General features: G+C 57.4%; 1 protein-coding gene across 7 annotated transcripts in view; it reads right to left on the bottom strand.

The window, feature by feature from the left end:
• The window catches only part of MYT1 (myelin transcription factor 1), a 61370-nt gene that overhangs the window by 2160 nt on the left and 41710 nt on the right, over window positions 1-17500 (bottom strand). For 3 of the 7 annotated variants that reach the window (XM_027559250.1, XM_027559251.1, XM_027559246.1), the window contains exons 12-22: window positions 17311-17498; window positions 16543-16812; window positions 13374-13528; window positions 12408-12470; window positions 12225-12293; window positions 8045-8107; window positions 7664-7747; window positions 3927-4148; window positions 2788-2879; window positions 2127-2230; window positions 6-149 (exon numbers count right to left, since the gene is read on the bottom strand). In XM_027559250.1, the coding sequence (XP_027415051.1) occupies window positions 6-149; window positions 2127-2230; window positions 2788-2879; window positions 3927-4148; window positions 7664-7747; window positions 8045-8107; window positions 12225-12293; window positions 12408-12470; window positions 13374-13528; window positions 16543-16812; window positions 17311-17498 (1454 nt within the window). The remainder of the gene's footprint in view (window positions 1-5; window positions 150-2126; window positions 2231-2787; window positions 2880-3926; window positions 4149-7663; window positions 7748-8044; window positions 8108-12224; window positions 12294-12407; window positions 12471-13373; window positions 13529-16542; window positions 16813-17310; window positions 17499-17500) is intronic. The other 4 variants (XM_027559252.1, XM_027559247.1, XM_027559248.1 and 1 more) reach the window with 3 other exon arrangements.

The following is a 17500-nucleotide window of genomic DNA, read 5'->3' as shown; positions in this document are numbered from 1 at the left end:
CTTACCATGTGCGGAAGGCGGATGTTGGCAAGACTTTGGATGAGGGCCTGGCTCAAGCCCGACAGCTCCAGAAACAGGGCTTCGTTCTGCTCCTCGATGAGTTTGTTCTCCTCCTCGATGTTCTTCAGGCTTTTCTCCATGGACGAGATCTGCCAGACAGAGACGGGAGCTGCTGCCTGGAGTGTCCTCCGGGGAGCAGGCCGGGCATGCCCGCTGGGCCGTCTCATGTCCCTCCAGGAGAGGGCAAAGAGGCAGGAGCCCTGCCACAGTGAGGGTTGGCAGTGCCCTGGTCCCTGGGTGGAGGGGGGGGACACGATGACCTGAGCTAGGGGCTGGGGGCCATGGCTTTCTGAGCCCAGCTGTCCTGTGGGGTAGAGAGGAGCACAGAAGGAGACACTGGGTTCATGTCCCAGCCCACCACTGGCTTCCTGCTCTTCCTCTGTGGCGGAAACACTGTTCCCACCTGGTGGAACATCCCCACCAGAAAGACCAACCAAGTGCCTCATCAAAACCATGAAGGCAGCAGAGCAGACCACTGCCACTCTCAGCTGAGTGGACCAGCACATCAACGACCATCCTGGGGTTTCCAGCACAAACATGTCTTCTCTGGACCCAACAGGGCACCAGGAGGGAGTCCGAAAGTTCTCCAGGGGCTCCAAGGCTTCCACATGCAACAGCAGAGGACAGAGAACAACTCCACTGGGCTGTCTCACCTGCTCTGGGTGCTGCAGGCACCACAGGAGTCTCAGAGTGTCAGAGCCCTGGGGGCAGGGTGGGCAAGAAGCTCACCCCGGGGCCTGGCCTGGAGCAGACATGCTTGGGAGGGCAGCCCCCCGCCTCACTCAGGGCAGAGGCAAGCTCATCAGTGTGGACGGCGCCTCAGGCCATCCCTGGGGCGCAGGAGCCCTTTTAGGAGGGGCTGGGGAGGAACATCACATTCTCCTTACCCAGTGACAAGCCTTTGGCTTTAAAAGGTTTGAGTAGAGGTCCTGAGCCTACCTTCCCCTGCCCGAGCTCTCCAGCAGGGCACATAATGCAAAACTCCCTGGAGGGGAAAGGGGACTCTGAGTCCTTCCAAAAGGACTCAGTGAATAATCTCTCTATAAGTAGGTGGGTGCTGGCCAATAAAGAGAAACCAGAGGTGCTTTCCAAGGGTGCTGATACTGGGAGATGCCTTGGACTTTGAGAAGGAAAACAGCAGGGAAGAATGTGGGGAAAGCCACCCAGAAGGGCGTCTCGGTGCCCAGAGACAGCCCCTGTACCCCCTCGCCACTTCCACTGCCTCTGAACTGGGGGGACGCTGCACGGCAGGACAGAAATCCCTGCTGATCCTCATCAGCTGGTGCTATTTTTACACCGGCTTCTGGGTAAGAGGAGGTCGGCATAAAAGCCTGTCTGCCAGAGAAAGGGGGGGCCACAGAAGACACAAGGACTCCAGCATCTCACACTTTCCCAGTCCCCTCTGCCCTCCAACCCCATTGGGCCAGGTCACCTCCTTGTCCCTGGGGACATGGCCATGCATGGCTGCTCCTCTGTGCCCCTATCTCCGCTCCAGCCCCAACTCAGCAGCCAAGGAAGGGCATGTTCTTTTCAAAATAAGAATTTCACTGTTTTTTGGTTTGGTTTTTTTTTTTTTTTTGAGTGTTCATTTTGGGGAACTCAGGGATAGGACACAGACTCAAGGCAATCTGTAACCCTGTCCCTCAGCACAGCAGTTCTTCTGGGTCAGACCCTGTGCGAATTGCTTTCCTTGAAATGCATTCTTCTCATGACAACCGAATAGGGCAGATTCTCCTATTATCCTCATCTGCCTGGGAGGACGTCAAGGCACACTGGGAATAAGACGTCCACCAGGTCACTTAGCTGGTGTATGGCCCTGCTGGGCTGGAACCCAGCTCCAGTCAGGTTCTGATGACCCACGCTGCGGTTCTGCTCCTACTAACCAACAGGATAGTGGCTATCAGCACCTCAGGACTCCTGATGGGCGGAGCACGTGCTGAGCAAAAGCTTGATGAGGGGCTAGGCCCCCACCTACCCCCACCCCCACCCAGAAGAGAAGGGGCTGGACGGGAAGGACATCCTGGGTTTCAGGGCAGGTGGGGGCAGGGCAGGGCAGCACCACCCACCTGGGACTGCAGCTGCAGCATGGCAGCCTCCATCTCAGAGTTGGACTCGTTTAGGTCTCGAATCTCCTGGTTCAGCTGCTTGATCTCCTCGTCGTTGTCCAGCACTATCCCAGAGAGAAACCTCAGTTGTGGCTCTCACAAGGCGGGGAGGGGGTCAGTCAAGGCCTGCTTTCTAGATGGGCCTGGGGAGCCCTTTCGGAGTAGAAGCCCCAGTGACTCGTGGCCCACATCTCAGACTGGGAAAGTGGCTGCGTGTCAGCTGTGTGCCTCCAGGCCCTGGTCTTGGTGGGAAAACAGATACCTTCTGGGCAAGCGTTAATTGCTAAGTTAAAAATGGAAGCTTTTCCAGATGGTGCTGGTTTCCTCTGCTTCCCTCTCATGAAGCCTGAGAACACAGGTCCACGCACCCCGAGAACACGGCTTCTGGTGCTGCCAATAGGGCTCACCAAGCCCCAGGCTAGAGCTATGATGGCCATGCTGGGCACAGGGCAGCCAGAGGTTCTGAGCCGAGGTGAGGGGCCCTGGAAGCTCAGCTCAAGAGTTCTGTCTCCACCACGACTCACTCCAGGAGGGGCTTTGCCTCCTGACCCATCTCTTGCCTAAACCACCCGCCCACTTAGGTCCCAAGACCACATGCAGGGGTTGCAGGGGGCAGCCTCACCATCACTCGTCTTGAATTTCGTGCCAAGAACCTCATCCCCTGAGAGCTTTCCCTTCTTTCCTGCAAAGGTTGCTCTGGGACAGCCAGACAAGCTGGAAACAAAGGTCATGCATGAAGACCAATCCAAGGTCATGCCTCACAAGCCAGTCTAAGGTCACAGGTCCCAGTGGGAGCTGGACTGTTGGAGGACTATCCTGTCTGGAGCATTGCCACTCATCTCTGGTGTCCCGGTCCTGGCTCCCGGCCCCCCACTTTCTCACTCCTCCAACAGCGCAGGCCATTCCCAGCTCAGGCCCCTGCTCTGAAGGTTTGTCCCCAGAGGCTCAGGGCAAGCACCACCTCTCAGAAAAGACCTCCTCACCCCTGCCTGCTCTATCTTCCCCACAATGTCCTTCACCAAACTAATAACATATTTGTTGGTATGCAGTCTGTCTCTGCACCTACCCTGACCACTCAGCTCCAGGAGAGCTGGTTGTCATCTTGTTCTCTGATATTTGATGTGCTTTTAGCAACAGCTTGTGGAATGAATGAGTTAATTAATCTTAAAGGTGGAGAGGTGAGGACAAAAAATCACAGAAAAAAGGTTTCTGACAGGACCAAGCAGTGACTTGTGTGGCTTCCCAGCACGGAGAGGAAAAGGGCTGGTGGGGCAAGACCCTCAGCACCAGGGGCAGTATCAGGGCAGGGCAGAGCTGGCCAGTGCTGCCCGGGCCCACTGCCCAGGCATGGAGGGGTCCCTTGTAGAGCAAGGAAAGGCCTGGGCCCCAAGTTCAAAGACAAAACCCCAGTAGGAGGGACAGGGCGTGAGCTGTGATGCTTTTCAGGAAAAGCCTCAGCCTGCTTTAAGAAAGTGTGTCCCAGACACAGGGGGGCTCCGCTCTCTCTTGCCAGAAGGACTCCATGGGATGTATAAAGGGGTCTTAGGACAGTAGACACCTGGGTGACAGGTCATATAGGCCGTCACATGGTCCCAGCAGGTTTCCATGGCTTCCCCAGGTGGCTATCAATTTGGGTCTTTTTCCTCAAGAAACTACTGTTCTCACCTGCGCCCTGGTCTGGCACATCCCTGGGAGCCTGGCCACAGTCCCATGGCTGGGGTCTCTCCTGGGTGACAGAAGGGTGGGGGTGGGGACAATCACCTGCGGTGGGTGAGGAAGCTCCCATTGGCGTGACCAGAGCCGTCGCAGCCCGGGGTGGGGCAGGCAGGCCCCTCATTCTTCAGGGACTTCCAGGAGAAAGACGAGCCATTGAGGGAACCCTCTTTCTGCCTCCGAGCTGCCAGTGGGCAGCCCGACGCGCTTCTGTGAGAGGCGTACTTGCCACTGATGTGACCAAGCCCCACACAGCCTGGAACCGGGCACCTAGGCACAGAGAGGTCAGAGGTGAACACTGGGTACTGGAGCTGGAAGAGGAGCCCAGAGACCCCGCCAAGCCAGACCCTGAGACGTGCTGGGGTCCCCTGGACAAACTAGCAGAGGGCTCGCACTCCCTCTTCAGCCTCAGCCTCACATCCCCTGTGTGGCCTGGGGGCCAGCAGCCACCTTCTCTCCCTGTCCCTCAGCAGCAGTGACCCTGGGGGGCCTGGAGCTGACTCTTGGTGGCCTCCTGGTCCACACCTAGACCTTGCTGCCAGCATCACTGTGTATCACCCCAGAGACCACTTGCTGGGAGCTTGCTCTGAGCACCAGCCTTTGTCAATGCTTTCTACAGCCGCAGACCCGAAAGTCACAGAGAACCCAGTTCACAGAGAGGTCCCTGGGATACAGACAAGTCATAGGCAGGAAGCCCCCAGAGGTGGCAAGGCAGGGGGTGGTGCGCTGCCTGGTGACCCCCACACTCTGCCCTCATCTTGAGAGGGTTAACAGCCTGGGTAGGAAGGCTAGAGGTCCCCAAGCAGCAGGAGGAAATAAACTTCAAGTGGCGATGTTTTTTTTCTCTTTTCTCTTCTAATCCTGTGTTGTCGTGGCAACACCTGGTTCTGCCTGAACTGAACTTTATCTCAAACCTTGAGCTCACCAATGTGTTTTTCTTATGGAAATGTTTTCTTAGGCTACGTTAATGAAATTATGTATTTGCTTGGAAATCTGCCTTTCTTCAAGATTCATGTCAATTGTTTTATGGCCAGAGATGACTCCCCTTGTGCCATTCTATCTCAAAATGCATGTTGTGGGAGAGGCCCTGGTGCAACTCTCAGTCTTGAGGCATTTCTTTTATCTGATTAGCAGCTTGCCAACAGGTATACAATGCCTTGCTAAAAACTAGCAAGGGGGCACTCTTTCTGTCCCCTTTGATGTTTGTGTCAGCCACTTTCTCTATCCATTTTATACTTTAATAAAACTCTGCTACACAAAAGCTCCGAGTGATCAAGCCTCGTCTCTGGCCATTGATCGAATTCCTCTCCTCTGGAAGCCACGAATCCCAGTGTCATTCATGGCTTGCAGCAGCAACCTTTCAGTCTCAGAAGTGGCCTCCTCAGCTGGGACCATCCTCACCTGTCCCCTCTCTTGGCTCTTCTTTCTTATCTAGCCCAGCCACGTGGGCCCAGACATGAGGGCTGTCCAATGAGCTGGTCCAAGACCACCGGAGCCCCAGTCCAGAACAGAGTCACTACCAGGGGCCTCTGCAGGGGGCTTGGGGAGGTTCCATTCTGTGTCCACCCCCCACACTTGGATACCTCCCAATTGTGTGGTCCCAGAGGACTCCTAGGCTGGGCCCCTCTGAGGCGCCTGTGAGGCTGACGTCACAGGATCAAAAAGCCAAGTGAGACGCGCCTCTTCAAGTCACTACACAGATGAACCCAGGCTCTGCTTTCCCACTCTCTTTGCAGAACCCTAGCTTTTATCTCAGGAAGGGCTGCAGGCGCCCCCAGGAAGTGCACTCATGATACGGCTGCAGTAACACTGCTGGTCTCTCCCTCCACACCCTGGGTCCAAATCTTCAGTGTCAGGTGACCTCTCCTTAAGTCGTGTAGCCCACCCAGGGGACCCCTGGTCAGAGGCACAGCTCTTTGGTCAAGTGCCAGTGCAGCTGGGGACAGTGGGGCCTCTCCAAGGTGATGGACATGCAGCTCCCAACCTCCACATCGCAACCTCCATAGACTTTAATGGTCAGTTATCTACTTGTGGCCAAAGGGATTTACCACAAAGCGCTGACCCGACTTAATCTCAAAAGCTGCAGACACAAGATGTCATAAAAGGGACCCTGCCTCCACCAGCCCCTACACATCACAGCCACTGCCTGCCAGCCACGTCACTTCAAGCAGTAGGAACTGGAGCACTGATTAAAGTTTCTGCTGCCGTCTGCACTTGTGTAAAGACGCTCATCAATTATAAATATGGGTAAAGTTTATGGCTAGGGAGGAGGCCCTATAAAACAGAGGCGCTACATGGGTGGCCTCTTCACCTTGCCATGGAGCCATTAGAAACTTCATCCATCCTATAAATGCTGAACTATTTCTAGAAGTCACATTCTCCACTTGGCTGCAAATCCTTGAGTTTCTTTTTAAAAAGGAAAGTTGACAGCACATCAGGAAGAGGAAAATCACTTTTGCCAGTTAATGTGAAAAATGCTGATCTTGATTTTAATCCTTTGCAAATGCAGCACAATTCACTTATCACACCAGCAGGATCCCTGCTAAATCCATAACAGCAATGCATTTATATGATCACAGGAAAATTCCTAGATTCTAGGAAGAAAAAAATATTCTTTATCCACCCTCTCATTTGGTAGGCAGCATTCACAATACCAACAACCAGTATTTTGCATTTTTGATTTAGTATTCATTACAGTTTTACTGTATAAATTAAATAAACAAGTCTGCCTTATTACAGCAAACAGCTGGTGGGGCTGTCCTCTTTGAAGGGCATAACACTGGTCAATTTGGCCCCTTCTCTGTGGCCAAGCAGATGTTTGGGCCACAGCTGGGCTGATCTCTCTGGAGAAGCCAGCACAACTCCGGCCAGGTCGAGCCCCTCTGCAGAGGTGAGAGCCAGCTCTCATGGCAGACCCGCTTCCCGTGGACCTGCCCAGCCAAGCTACTCGAGTCCCTGGGCCACCAGGCACCAGAGTCATTCTCTTCCAGTCCTCACCTGCCTGCTCTACCCAATGTCAGCTCTGAAAGTCCTGGGCAAATTGGGTGGTGGGTCACTCTGCTTGCACCTGTGGCACCTGCACGTGGGGAGCTTGAGGGGCAGGGTCCCTTCTGGAAGGACAAGTTTGCCGTGATACCAGCCCCACCAGGTAAGTCCGGGTCAGGGTTCATGACAGGGCAGCAACCCCCAGGGAGAAGGTCAGTAAAGGTCAGGGACACTGTTCACTTAAGGCCCAGGGTGTCTCTCTCCTCCCAAGAGGACTGTCGACTCCCAGTTCAGAGGGATCCTCCCAGGCCCCCTCACTGCACATCAGCTCCCAGCAGAGGCGTGGGGACACAAAGATGCACACAATTCAAAGGCTCCCTGTCTTTCTAACCACCCTCTCCTCCTTGACTCCTACACTGACCCCTCCCACCAGACCAGAAGCCAGACTAGGGGCAGGCTCTAGTGCCCGTGAGTGCCCGGGGTGGCCCACGCCCTGAGGCCCAGGCCCAGATGCCCTGGGTGTACAGGCAGCAGGGCACTCTGCCTCTCTCGTCCCATCAAACACCACAGACCTGAGAAGTCCAGACAGGAGCCCACACATGCAAGTGTCCTCCACATAATGCACACGGCTCCCACCTGCAAGGGTGTCCCTGTGTATGGCCTGAGCACATCCGTAACAATGGGCATTGTCACAGCTGTATTAAAGCAAATAGAGTCTAGAAGGAGATTTTAAAATTATAAAATACAGGGAAATCCCAAGTCTGCACAGCAGCCAGACGGCCAGTAGGACCCCCACTCACTTCATCAGCTCAGGGTCTTCCTTGTCATCCTTCGCAGGTGTGGCCTTGGCTCCACTTTTCTTGGCACGAGGGCAGCCTGACAAGCTGGTTTTACAAGAGGAAAAAATGTCACAGTGGTTTAAGGACAGCAACTTCTCAACCCACCTGCCTCCCTCCACCCCTCAGGTTCTGTGGGCAGCACGGCCATGTCCAGGAAGCGGCCCCCAGCTCCGGCCAGAGGGGATCCCGATCAGCTCTGAGAACATCGACAATTCAGACTCGAGGGAAGAAACAGGCTGGGGTGCAGTGGCACTAATGTGTCACTTGGAGCCTGGAACCTCATCAGCCTGAGGAGACCCCCACTCTGCTGGCCCGGCGCCCAGGGCACTGGGGCAGGCTCACCTCCGGTGCGACGCGTAGTTCCCCGTTATGTGGCCTGAGCCATCGCAGCCGGGCGTGGGGCACCTGTGGAGGACAGCGTAGCTGAGACCAGGGCTGCAGAACTCACTCGGCCGCAGACCATACTTGGCCCTCGACAGCCCCACCACTGAGGTCTCACATAGTCATGACCTCCAGGCCTCAGAACTTGGCACCCAGTCTCTCTAGGGGGACCAGGAGGGCCAGGGGAGAGAGCACATTCCTCTGCAGGATGGTGGGCTCCCAACTTGGCCTCCTGCAAAGGACCAGGCTGGATAAGAAGGCTCCAGAACACCTGTGAGCCTTTAAGTGTGCTCTCGGGATGCAAACCTAGCACCAAGGATAGGCTCATCCTGCTTGAGGTTGCTGGAGAAGGACTGCCTGTGCTCACAGACACCTGTACCGAGCATGAGACGCACCACCCCCAGCCCTAGCAACGTTGGGGCATCACCCCCGCTTGGCAAGTGCCCAAGGTTTTCGAGAGGTGGCTGGCACCAGTGGAAGGGAGCTGGGGAGGCACAGAATGCAAAAGTCCAAAATGTTTGGTGAATATATCATGTTGAAGGTAGAAACCCCCTTTAATATACCAGCTTGAGCTATTTTTCCGAGTGTCCAGTGACAAAACATGGATCAGTTTCTGCTGGCATCAGAGCACTGGTTCCCAGCCCTGCAGGGCGTCCTCAGGATGCCTCCTCCAGGATGGGCCTGCCGCTCACGCCTTGTCCCTCGTGAGGGCCCAGTTCCATCCTGTGTGACCCAGCAGGACCCTGGTGCTTATCTGCCATTTCTGGCTTCATCCTCACAGAGAGAGAGAGCTGTGGAGCCAAGGCCATTCCTCAGCACAAAACTGACCCCAGAGGGTGGCAGGGCAGAGTGCCAGCTGGGGCAGGATACGGACACTCAAGTTGGCCTGTCAATCAGTGGAGGCTGCCTTGCGCCCAGGCTCTGGCATGTCCAAGGCCCCTCCTCTCCATCCTCCTCCCAGATGTCCACGGGCCGACACTGCCACCCCATTAGGTTGGCACGGTAACATGGAGGGGCTAGATGCCCGGGAACCTCCTTCCTAGCCCCTCAGACCTTCTTGAGGTACCCTCTTCGTCCCTGCCCCAAGGGCCACCCATTGAGGCTTCCCTGGCCTGGCAGTTGGCAGGAGGCTCAATCTCCCTCCTGTCGGGCTTTGGGGTGACTTAGACCCCAGTGAGATTATGATGCCCCCCACCTCAGTCATGTGTGGTCACATTTCAACCCACATCTGGGGCAAGGAGGCTTCTGTGTTTTAATGGAAATCACCCACCACCTCCATCCAGGTAAGCATCACCCGTTCAAATGAACCCCAGCTGTTGGGACCGCCTGCTCTGACATTCTGCGTCTCCATGTGGCCTAAGGTCCTCAGGCTCCAGCTGCTCAAGAAGGTCCTCTGGACTACACTGTGAGGACCAGGGAGTCCTTTGCACAGCCCTCTGCACTGAGGCCCAGGCCCTGTGACACCCTCTGCTAGGACAGTGCTTCTCCCTGCTCCTTCTCAGCTGCAGAACACAGGGCTCAGCGCTGTAGGCAGTGGCCAGGGTGGTAGGTTCAGAGCAGCCCCCAGCCTCTGTGGCTGTGAGCAAGACGCTTGTCTGTGAGTGACACCCTTGCAAGGTGCAGCCTCTGGCAGTGCCTGGGAGGGGGTCTTGGTCAGGGGAGAGACTCGGTGAGAACACACACATGGGGGCACTCCCATTCCAGAAAGGCAGGATCCCCCCACCTTCCTTGCCAGCCTGACGTCATGGCTTTTCCCTAAGAGTCGTGTCCAAGCGAAGATGATGTCATGTGGCTGGAGAAGCAAGTGTCTGCACTGGCCACTGGCAGCGCCGGCCACCATCTCTTCTGAGCGCACTGTCTGGGCCAGAGGATGAAGCCAGGCAGCATGGCTCACACCAGACCTCACCCTGCCTCTATCCATGTCCCGTGGCTGGGGCAGGGGCTATCCCCCAACCTGTGCAGAGCTCCCCCATCACAGTCCAGCAGGGTGTGTGGCTGTGCTCATAAGCCCCACACAGGGAGTAGCCCATGTGGCCCAAGGCACCCAAGTCCCCAGATCCTGACCACATGGGACACTTGGAAGGGAAGAATAAATGCCCTTGGAATGTGATCAAAACACAGAAAACAGTCTGCGACTGTCGCTGCACTCAAGTGTTGGTGGGGGCCACCAAAGAAGACTCGTTTGCGAGGCATGGCACGGGTGCCTTTGCCCCTCTGCGGATGGGTTACCTTCACCCGACACTGCCACAAAGCTGATCAAGGTGCCAGACGCCCACTGCGCAGGGGAAGGAGAGAAGGACACGGGGGAGCCAGGCCACATCCACGCTGTGGCCTGAAGCAAGTGAGGAGTAGCCTCCACAGGAAGACCTTTCAGAGGGAGTCGGGAGTGATTTTTTTCATACAAGGAACACTTTCTGTCACCAACTTCCAAACAAGTTTGGGTTACAGTTCTTCACAGGCTCTCCATCTCAGAAGGGCGCTGACCCTCCCTATTGGCCACGTTTCTGGACCCAGACCAAGGGCCAAGTCCATGTATCACTTCCAGGAACCCTGACCAACTGCTCTGCAGGTAAAGGGCTACTGAGGGCATGCGGTCACTTCTAGAATTCCACCACCCTCAAGCTGGAAAACCACAGAAACTGATCAGTTAGAAAAGTAAGTTGAATTGGAAAAGAAAACAGGAGAAAGGATCGTGAGAAAGAAGAAGAGAGGAAGGAAAGAGGGAAGAGGTGGGTGGGGAAGAGCATTCCAAGCCCACAGGCCTGAGGGTCTCATTGCATTTCTGGAGTTGGACACTTGGGGTCAGTGAGTGCATGTGTGAACCTGCCTCAGAACATGCTAGTGTCAAAGCTGATAAACTCCTGGAAACATGCTTCTGGTCATGAACTCTGCCCAGCCTCACCTGTGGCACTGGAAGACCGCATTGGTAAAACAGGTAACAATACGCTTCTCCTGGCTTCTAGGACCAGACAGGCTCCCCAGAGCCACAGAAGTGAGGCTGGCAGGACCTGCTGCTCAGACAGACCCGGAGCTTCCTGCCCGTTTTAAGTCAGTGCAGGTCCGTGGAAGCTTCCGGCAGCCATCGCTCCTCATCTTAAAGGCACCAGAGCCCCAGATCAGGCTGAGCCGGTGAAACCTGGCCTGGATGCAAGGCCCCCAACACAGAGGCCCAGAGTGGGAGAAATCCCCTGGAGAGGGAGTGACCTGAGGGGCCAAGAGGGGGCCCTCCTTCCACAACCTCGGTTCAGCCTAGGAGCACAGGGTCAGCATTATGTGGCTCAGGGCCACACTAGCCACGATGTCACAGCTCAACTAAGGGCATGAAATCAAAGGCCATCACAATCCCCAACTCCAGCCGCAGAAGGACGCTGAGAGCCAGGAAACCTCTGGGTGTGTGCTCCTCGCTTGAACAAGGCTGTCAAAGTGGCTGGTGCCACTGGGATGCCCTGCCCGGGTGTCAGGGACAGGAGGAGCAGAAGCAGAGAGCAGGCACGGCAAAAAGGAGGGGCGAGCATAGAGGTGAGGCGTGGGCGGGGGTGGGCACCAGGGGCCAAGACAGAAGCAGCTGGAAGGGGTGAAGGAGGAGGGACAAGCACAGAGTTTCTCGGCCATCACCAGCATCCAGTCCGCTTAGCAAGAGCTACACAGCCTGCAGCCCTCTGAGCCACAACGAGACTTACAAGCCATGGCCAGTCCGGGACTTCTCCCAGATCTCCACAGCAGGGTAAAGCAGGCCCAGACAGCAGCCCATCAGGGGTCCTCAGGAGAGTGAGAGAATGAGCCGGGCCACCAGGAGCCAGAGGCAGGTCCTACGTCCTTTTGGCCCTCCCGACCCTCAGCCCTCAGAAAGGCTGGCAGGGCCGAGGGGAGCACAGGACCCCGTAGCAGCCCTGGGCCTGAGGGGACAGGCAGACAGCAGTGCTCAGAGCAGAGAGAGACAGGCAGAGTGGCGAGAATCCCAGCCAAGCAGAATCAGCCCGTCCATGGCCCTGCCTCTCTGCCCCATGGCCCTGCGCCTCTGGCTAGGGCCAGCCTGGTGCCAGAGCCCTCGAGAAGGCTTATTTGGGCTGGAGCCTCATGAAAGGAGTGAGCAGAGCAAGGAAGCCACCCCAGAGATGGGAGGCCAGGAGGGCAGACATACTTGAGGTCAGCAGAATGGGCAGCCATGAGGTTTCTGAGGCTCTTGTCAGCAAGAGGGCAACCAGAGAGGCTGAAAGAGAAGAGATGGGATATTGGGATGAGCCAAAGAGGGGGAGCAGAGCAGCAGAGGGAGAAGACCCACCACACAGCACCCAGGCCAGGCGGACCCAAGCGGGGGACGAACCTGCGGTGGGAGGCATAGTTCCCAGTGATGTGGCCACTGCCGTCACAGCCAGGGGTGGGGCAGCTGGACAAAAGAAACAGAGCGTCAGATCAGAGAGCGAGGCACCCTGCCAGACCCGCCCCCGGGGCTGAGTCCACTCAGGGAGGGCGGCGGCACCTGCTCCCTGCCCGTCTCGGAGCAGACCCTTCGCCTCTGCCTCTCTGACTGCAAATTTCTCCCGTAGCACTCAGCTCAAGAAGGAAAAGGGACCCAAAGTAAAGCTCAACTTAAAGTCGAGATGCTCTGAAGCCCTCACACTGTGCATGCACACGTGTCCACGCTTGTGGACAGGGGGTGGGGGGTGCCTTCCTGATGTGGCGGGGCCTTCCCCGAGGACAAGGCCCCAGCCAGAGCCAGCTACAGGGCAGGAGGAAGCTGGTGGGGTTGGGGGCATGAAGAGGAATCCCAGGGACAAACTCTGAGCAGAGGTGAGGGCTGGATCACCTGCAGGGCAGGTGTCAGGCTTCTCACTGTCCCCTAGGGGAGGTGGTGTTAGCCAGCAGCTATCCCCCCTCCAGTGGCGTCTGGTTAAACTAGCTCTGGCTGCCAGGGCTGAGGGCACCGACTCTGAGGCAGAGCTCGCCGAGGACTGGCACTCAGTGGGGGCTCAGGAGGCGTCCACCCCCCTCAGCCCTTGTCTGCTCTGTGGGCCCAATGAAGGCTCATCCTCGCTCTTTATCACCCTGAAGGAGCGGGTTAGAGGCCAGCATGGTACAGGGGTGAGGGGAACCTCCCCTGTTGTCTGGCCCAGGAAGGTCCTAGTAGAGGCAGCTCAGCCTCTGCCCACCAAGGTGGCAGGGCAGGAGAATAGTCAGCGCAGGGCTGTGCAGGGGCCGGCCCGGTCATCACAGGCTCCCACTAGGGTGTTCTCCTTTCCAGACTATAGAGGTCCCCTGGGGGGTCCTGTCGTTCAAGGAGGGGACTTACGTGAGCAGCTCCTTCTTTATGTCCTTGGAGAGAAACTTCAGCTTAAAGTTGGCCAGGGTGACCTCCCCGGGGTACTTCCGCTCCTCAAAATTCTCCTCCGACACTTCCTGGTCATCTGCTTCAGAAGAAGCAAAAGAATGGGCTGCTGGCTCTGACTGCAAAAGACCAGCAGGGAGATGTTTTAACCAGCTGGCGGGGGCCGGGCGCCCAGCCCGGGGCTGAGGGAGAGGGGCCTTTCAGAACAGGGTCCACAGAGGCATTTTCTGGAGTCTCCTGTCTTATGCATGCAGGAGTAAGACATACTCCCAAGATGCAGGAAGCAGCACCCAGAGGGGCTGGGGTGCTCCTTCACTTCAGCTGCTGTGCCTGAGCTGACCCAGGAACAAGGAGACACGGATGCCACCCAAGGCGGCTGCTCTGACACCCTTGATAGCCTCTGGCCTGTGTGTCACCTCCAGCCACCCACCCTGGGTCACCTCCTGCACACCAGAGTGCACACCGAGTGCAGCTCCTTTGGGGCCGTTACCACTGAGGGTGTGTCTGTTGACATGCTATGAGGATGAGTGGAACAATGTACAAAGTATGACAGAAATAATCACAGCGACCTTAGGGCCTTCTGGCCCTGTGGGCCCAGCCGGCACAATGACCTACCTGACTGCAACCAGCACTTTAATAAGCACTTTGACCTCAAATGCAGGGTCTGGAAATGTTCAGTCGCCACCCAAGAACAGGGCACTATGAACACGGTGGTGAACAAGGACATTCCCTCCATCCAGGGCAGGGAAGACGTCCACAAGAGTCAGGAAGGTCAGTGCCCTACAGGTCGGTCTGTCTGTAACGGACCATTAGCCCAAGTGGTGGATCACGATTCAAGTCTCAGGACTTGCTGTGTGTCCCAGGCACATTGTCCAACCTCCTGGGCACCACACTTTTAAGCTGGAAACAGTAGCAGGCCCTCCCAGGATGTCTGGGGCTGAGATGAAGAAAGGCCCGTGGCACCATGCGATGCTGTTGCTACTGTTAATACTGAACAAGGCATAGCTGTGTGGACGAAGAGCCTCAACTTGAGTCCAGCCTTCAGGAGAAACAAGGGCCTCCCAGACTCACAGGGGCAGAGGCAGCTCCAGAGCATGAAGCACATCCCAGAGGCCCATAGACACAGGGGCCAGGGCTGTTTGGGGACATGAGGGGGCACTGCTGCCAGAGTTGGATGGGAGGTGATGCTAAAGGCTGGGGCAAGATGGTCAAGGAGCCTTGGGCAGAGCTAGAAGGAGGGTCTGAACGGGGAGTCCAGACCACAGTAGACGGACTGGGAAGGCCTGATCCAGTGGGTGACCCAATAAGACAGGGGCACCTGTGCCCAGGGCACAGGGGAGGAAAAGAAGGGCCTGGGGGTTAACTGAGGCTTCCTGCCAGGGAGTGGATGGTCGACGATGGAGCACAGCAGCAGGCTTCCGTGGCCAGGCTCCCCAGGACCTCTGAGACCCAGGTCACCTACAGATGACACAACTGTCCTGGAAAGGGGTGAGGATGTTCAGAGGGCATGGGGAGGTGGGGCGGGGCCGGGCGGGTGGCAGAGGGAAGTGGCCAGAGAGACCAGCCTGAGCTGGGGGCCAAGGAAAGGGGAAGGACCACTGGGGGGGTGGAGGGGAGATGAGGCACAGGCACAGAACTGAACAAGGTGACAGCGGATGTGGGGACACAGCCTGGTGACCCCAACAGGAACAGAAGGGCCCCACCGGGCCTCAGACTTGGCCCCACTCGCAGAGAGAAGCCCTCCTGCCAGCCCCCGCTGACCCTCAGCCAGCCTCCCTACCCCAGGGGCTCACTCTGAGAGAAGTATCCCTCTTCTGAGCCCTGAGATTGAGTTGCTGCCATTTGACTGAGCCAGATGACCCAGACCTGGACCAGGCGGCTCCTCTATAAAGTAGGGGTGCCTGTGAGGCCAGTAGGCGGAGGAACCTGGCCACCCCTGAAGATGAAACTGTAGAGGGGGTGGGTTCTCACAGTAGAATCCTCACCACCACTGCTCCTCCTCCTCAGGGATCTGCCCCCAGCCCCGCCTGCCAAGGGGCTGGCTCCACCACACACCGCCCTGCTCCCCACCGGGCTGGCCCTGCCCTCCTCCAGGCTGGCCCTGCCCAGACACAACCATTCCAGAGGCTTCCTGGTTCTGCTTCAGTGTCCCTAGTGGTAAAGAACTCCCTGCCAATGCAGGAGACGCAAAAGACTCGGGTTCAATCCCTGGGTCAGGAAGATCCCCCAGAGAATAGCACTGGCAACCCACTCGAGTATTCTTGCCTGGAGAATCCCATGGACAGAGGAGCCTGGAGGGCTACAGTCAACGGGCTCACAAAGAATCAGACACGACTTAGCACACATGCAGGGACCTGGCCCCCTTGCCCTCCTGGAAGTGGGGCTGGCAGACAGGGGAGGGCTGGGAGGGACCCCTCAGGCCTGTCCACACTATGCAGAGCCCGCCTGGAGTTGCACCCTCAGAGCAGAGTCCTGCTTCCTGGAAGCCCCCAGTCAGCCCCACCCCGAGTGGGTGGAGTCACCAGGAAGGGACTGTTCCACCAGCCCCCAGGCTGTGGATGGGTCAACACCGAGGCCCGGCTTGCCGCTCCTTAGCAGTCAGTACTGCTCTGGGTCTCAGACCACTGGCTGCCAGAGGCCAGACGTTTTCTCCTGCCTCTGTCCAGGGAACCAGGGGCCTGCAGTGTCCTGGGGATGGTGAGGAGAGGCTGCCACGAGAGTTCAGGGTGTCCCTCATCTGGACAGCAGGCTGGTGGGAGGCCCACGAAACCAAGGAATTTGAGGCCATTCCTGAAATCATCCCCCGAACCGCCCCTGTCCTCTCCACACTCTTGGAGAGCCACACTGCTGCTGACCCCTAATTCTCCAGAGGTGAGAAGACCACCTCCCTCTTGGAGGGGACAAGGCCACAAACTGAGCCAATGGTGAAAACACCTCCAGGAAGGTGGACTTAGCTGCCCGGAGCAGGCAGAACCCTGTGTGGAAAGGGGTAGGACCCACAGAGCCTCTGCCTGGAGATTCCAGCGTGTTTATGCCAACCCTTGGGTAAGGCAAGCTGACCGCCAGCACCTGCTCAACCCCTTCTCCTCCAACCATCCAACAGCTCTGGACCTCCCACCTGGACAGCACCCACCTCCTCAGGCTCCTCCTCTCGTGGTCGGCTGGGCTTGGTGTAGTCCAGAGGCCGGTCCCACTCATCCTGGCGGGAGGCGTGGCTAGACGGGGGTGAGGTCAGGGAGCTGCTGGGGGCGCTGGTACTGCTCTGGCGCTGGCAGGCGTCAGGTGACTTCACGCCAGGGCTGCTGCTGCTGCTGCTCCCGCTGGGGAAAGTGTTCTCCCGCCTGCGGTGCTTGTGCATGCTCAAGTCCAGGGTTCCGTTCTCATCCACCTCAATGTCCGCGGCCTGCATTGCAAAGGTGACATCTAGATTAGACACCATCCCTTCCCACATGTGCCTTATTTTCCCTCCAAAGGGAACAGGGCCAAAAAGAAGAGAAGAGCCTCTGAGAAGAAAGTATCCTGAAGCTGACTGAGTGGACTCACTCTACCCACTGCCTCAAGGCCTCCAGCCCATAAAACCAGCCCCTGCACATGGCCACCTGTCTGGGCACAGGAACACGTGAAAACTAGTGGAAGCCCGCATCCCGGTAGATGCGGGAACAGGTGTGTACAGCCACTTGGCGCCCTTAGGCACAGCGCGTGGTGCTCAGGGAGGTGGACCCATCCAATGTCTTTGGCCAGCAGGGTCAGTGGTCAGGAGGGAGAAAAGGAAAGAGTGGTACTCCCCTTATAGATGCTGGGTTTGCTGAGCCTGCTTTGTGCAGGCTGCATATAGTCCTGACTGCAAACCCCACCCGCCTTCTCTGCCTCAGAAGGAGCTCCCAGCAGGGGCCTTGCCCACCTTGCTGGGCAGGTCCTGTGGCTTCGTGCTGAGGTTCTCAGGCATCTCCCAGCAGCGCGTGGAGAGGTTCAGGATGGCAGTGGCAGCCATGTGCGCGGCCTCTGCATCGTGGGCGTAGTCGAAGCCTGCAGAAGAGGATGAGGTGCAGGGGCTGGGCCTGGGGGGAGAGGCCTTTGGGAAAGATTTGGCT

Source organism: Bos indicus x Bos taurus, chromosome 13 (assembly GCF_003369695.1).
Source record: "Bos indicus x Bos taurus breed Angus x Brahman F1 hybrid chromosome 13, Bos_hybrid_MaternalHap_v2.0, whole genome shotgun sequence".
NCBI lineage: Eukaryota > Metazoa > Chordata > Mammalia > Artiodactyla > Bovidae > Bos > Bos indicus x Bos taurus.
This window is presented reverse-complemented; position numbering and strand designations above follow the sequence as displayed.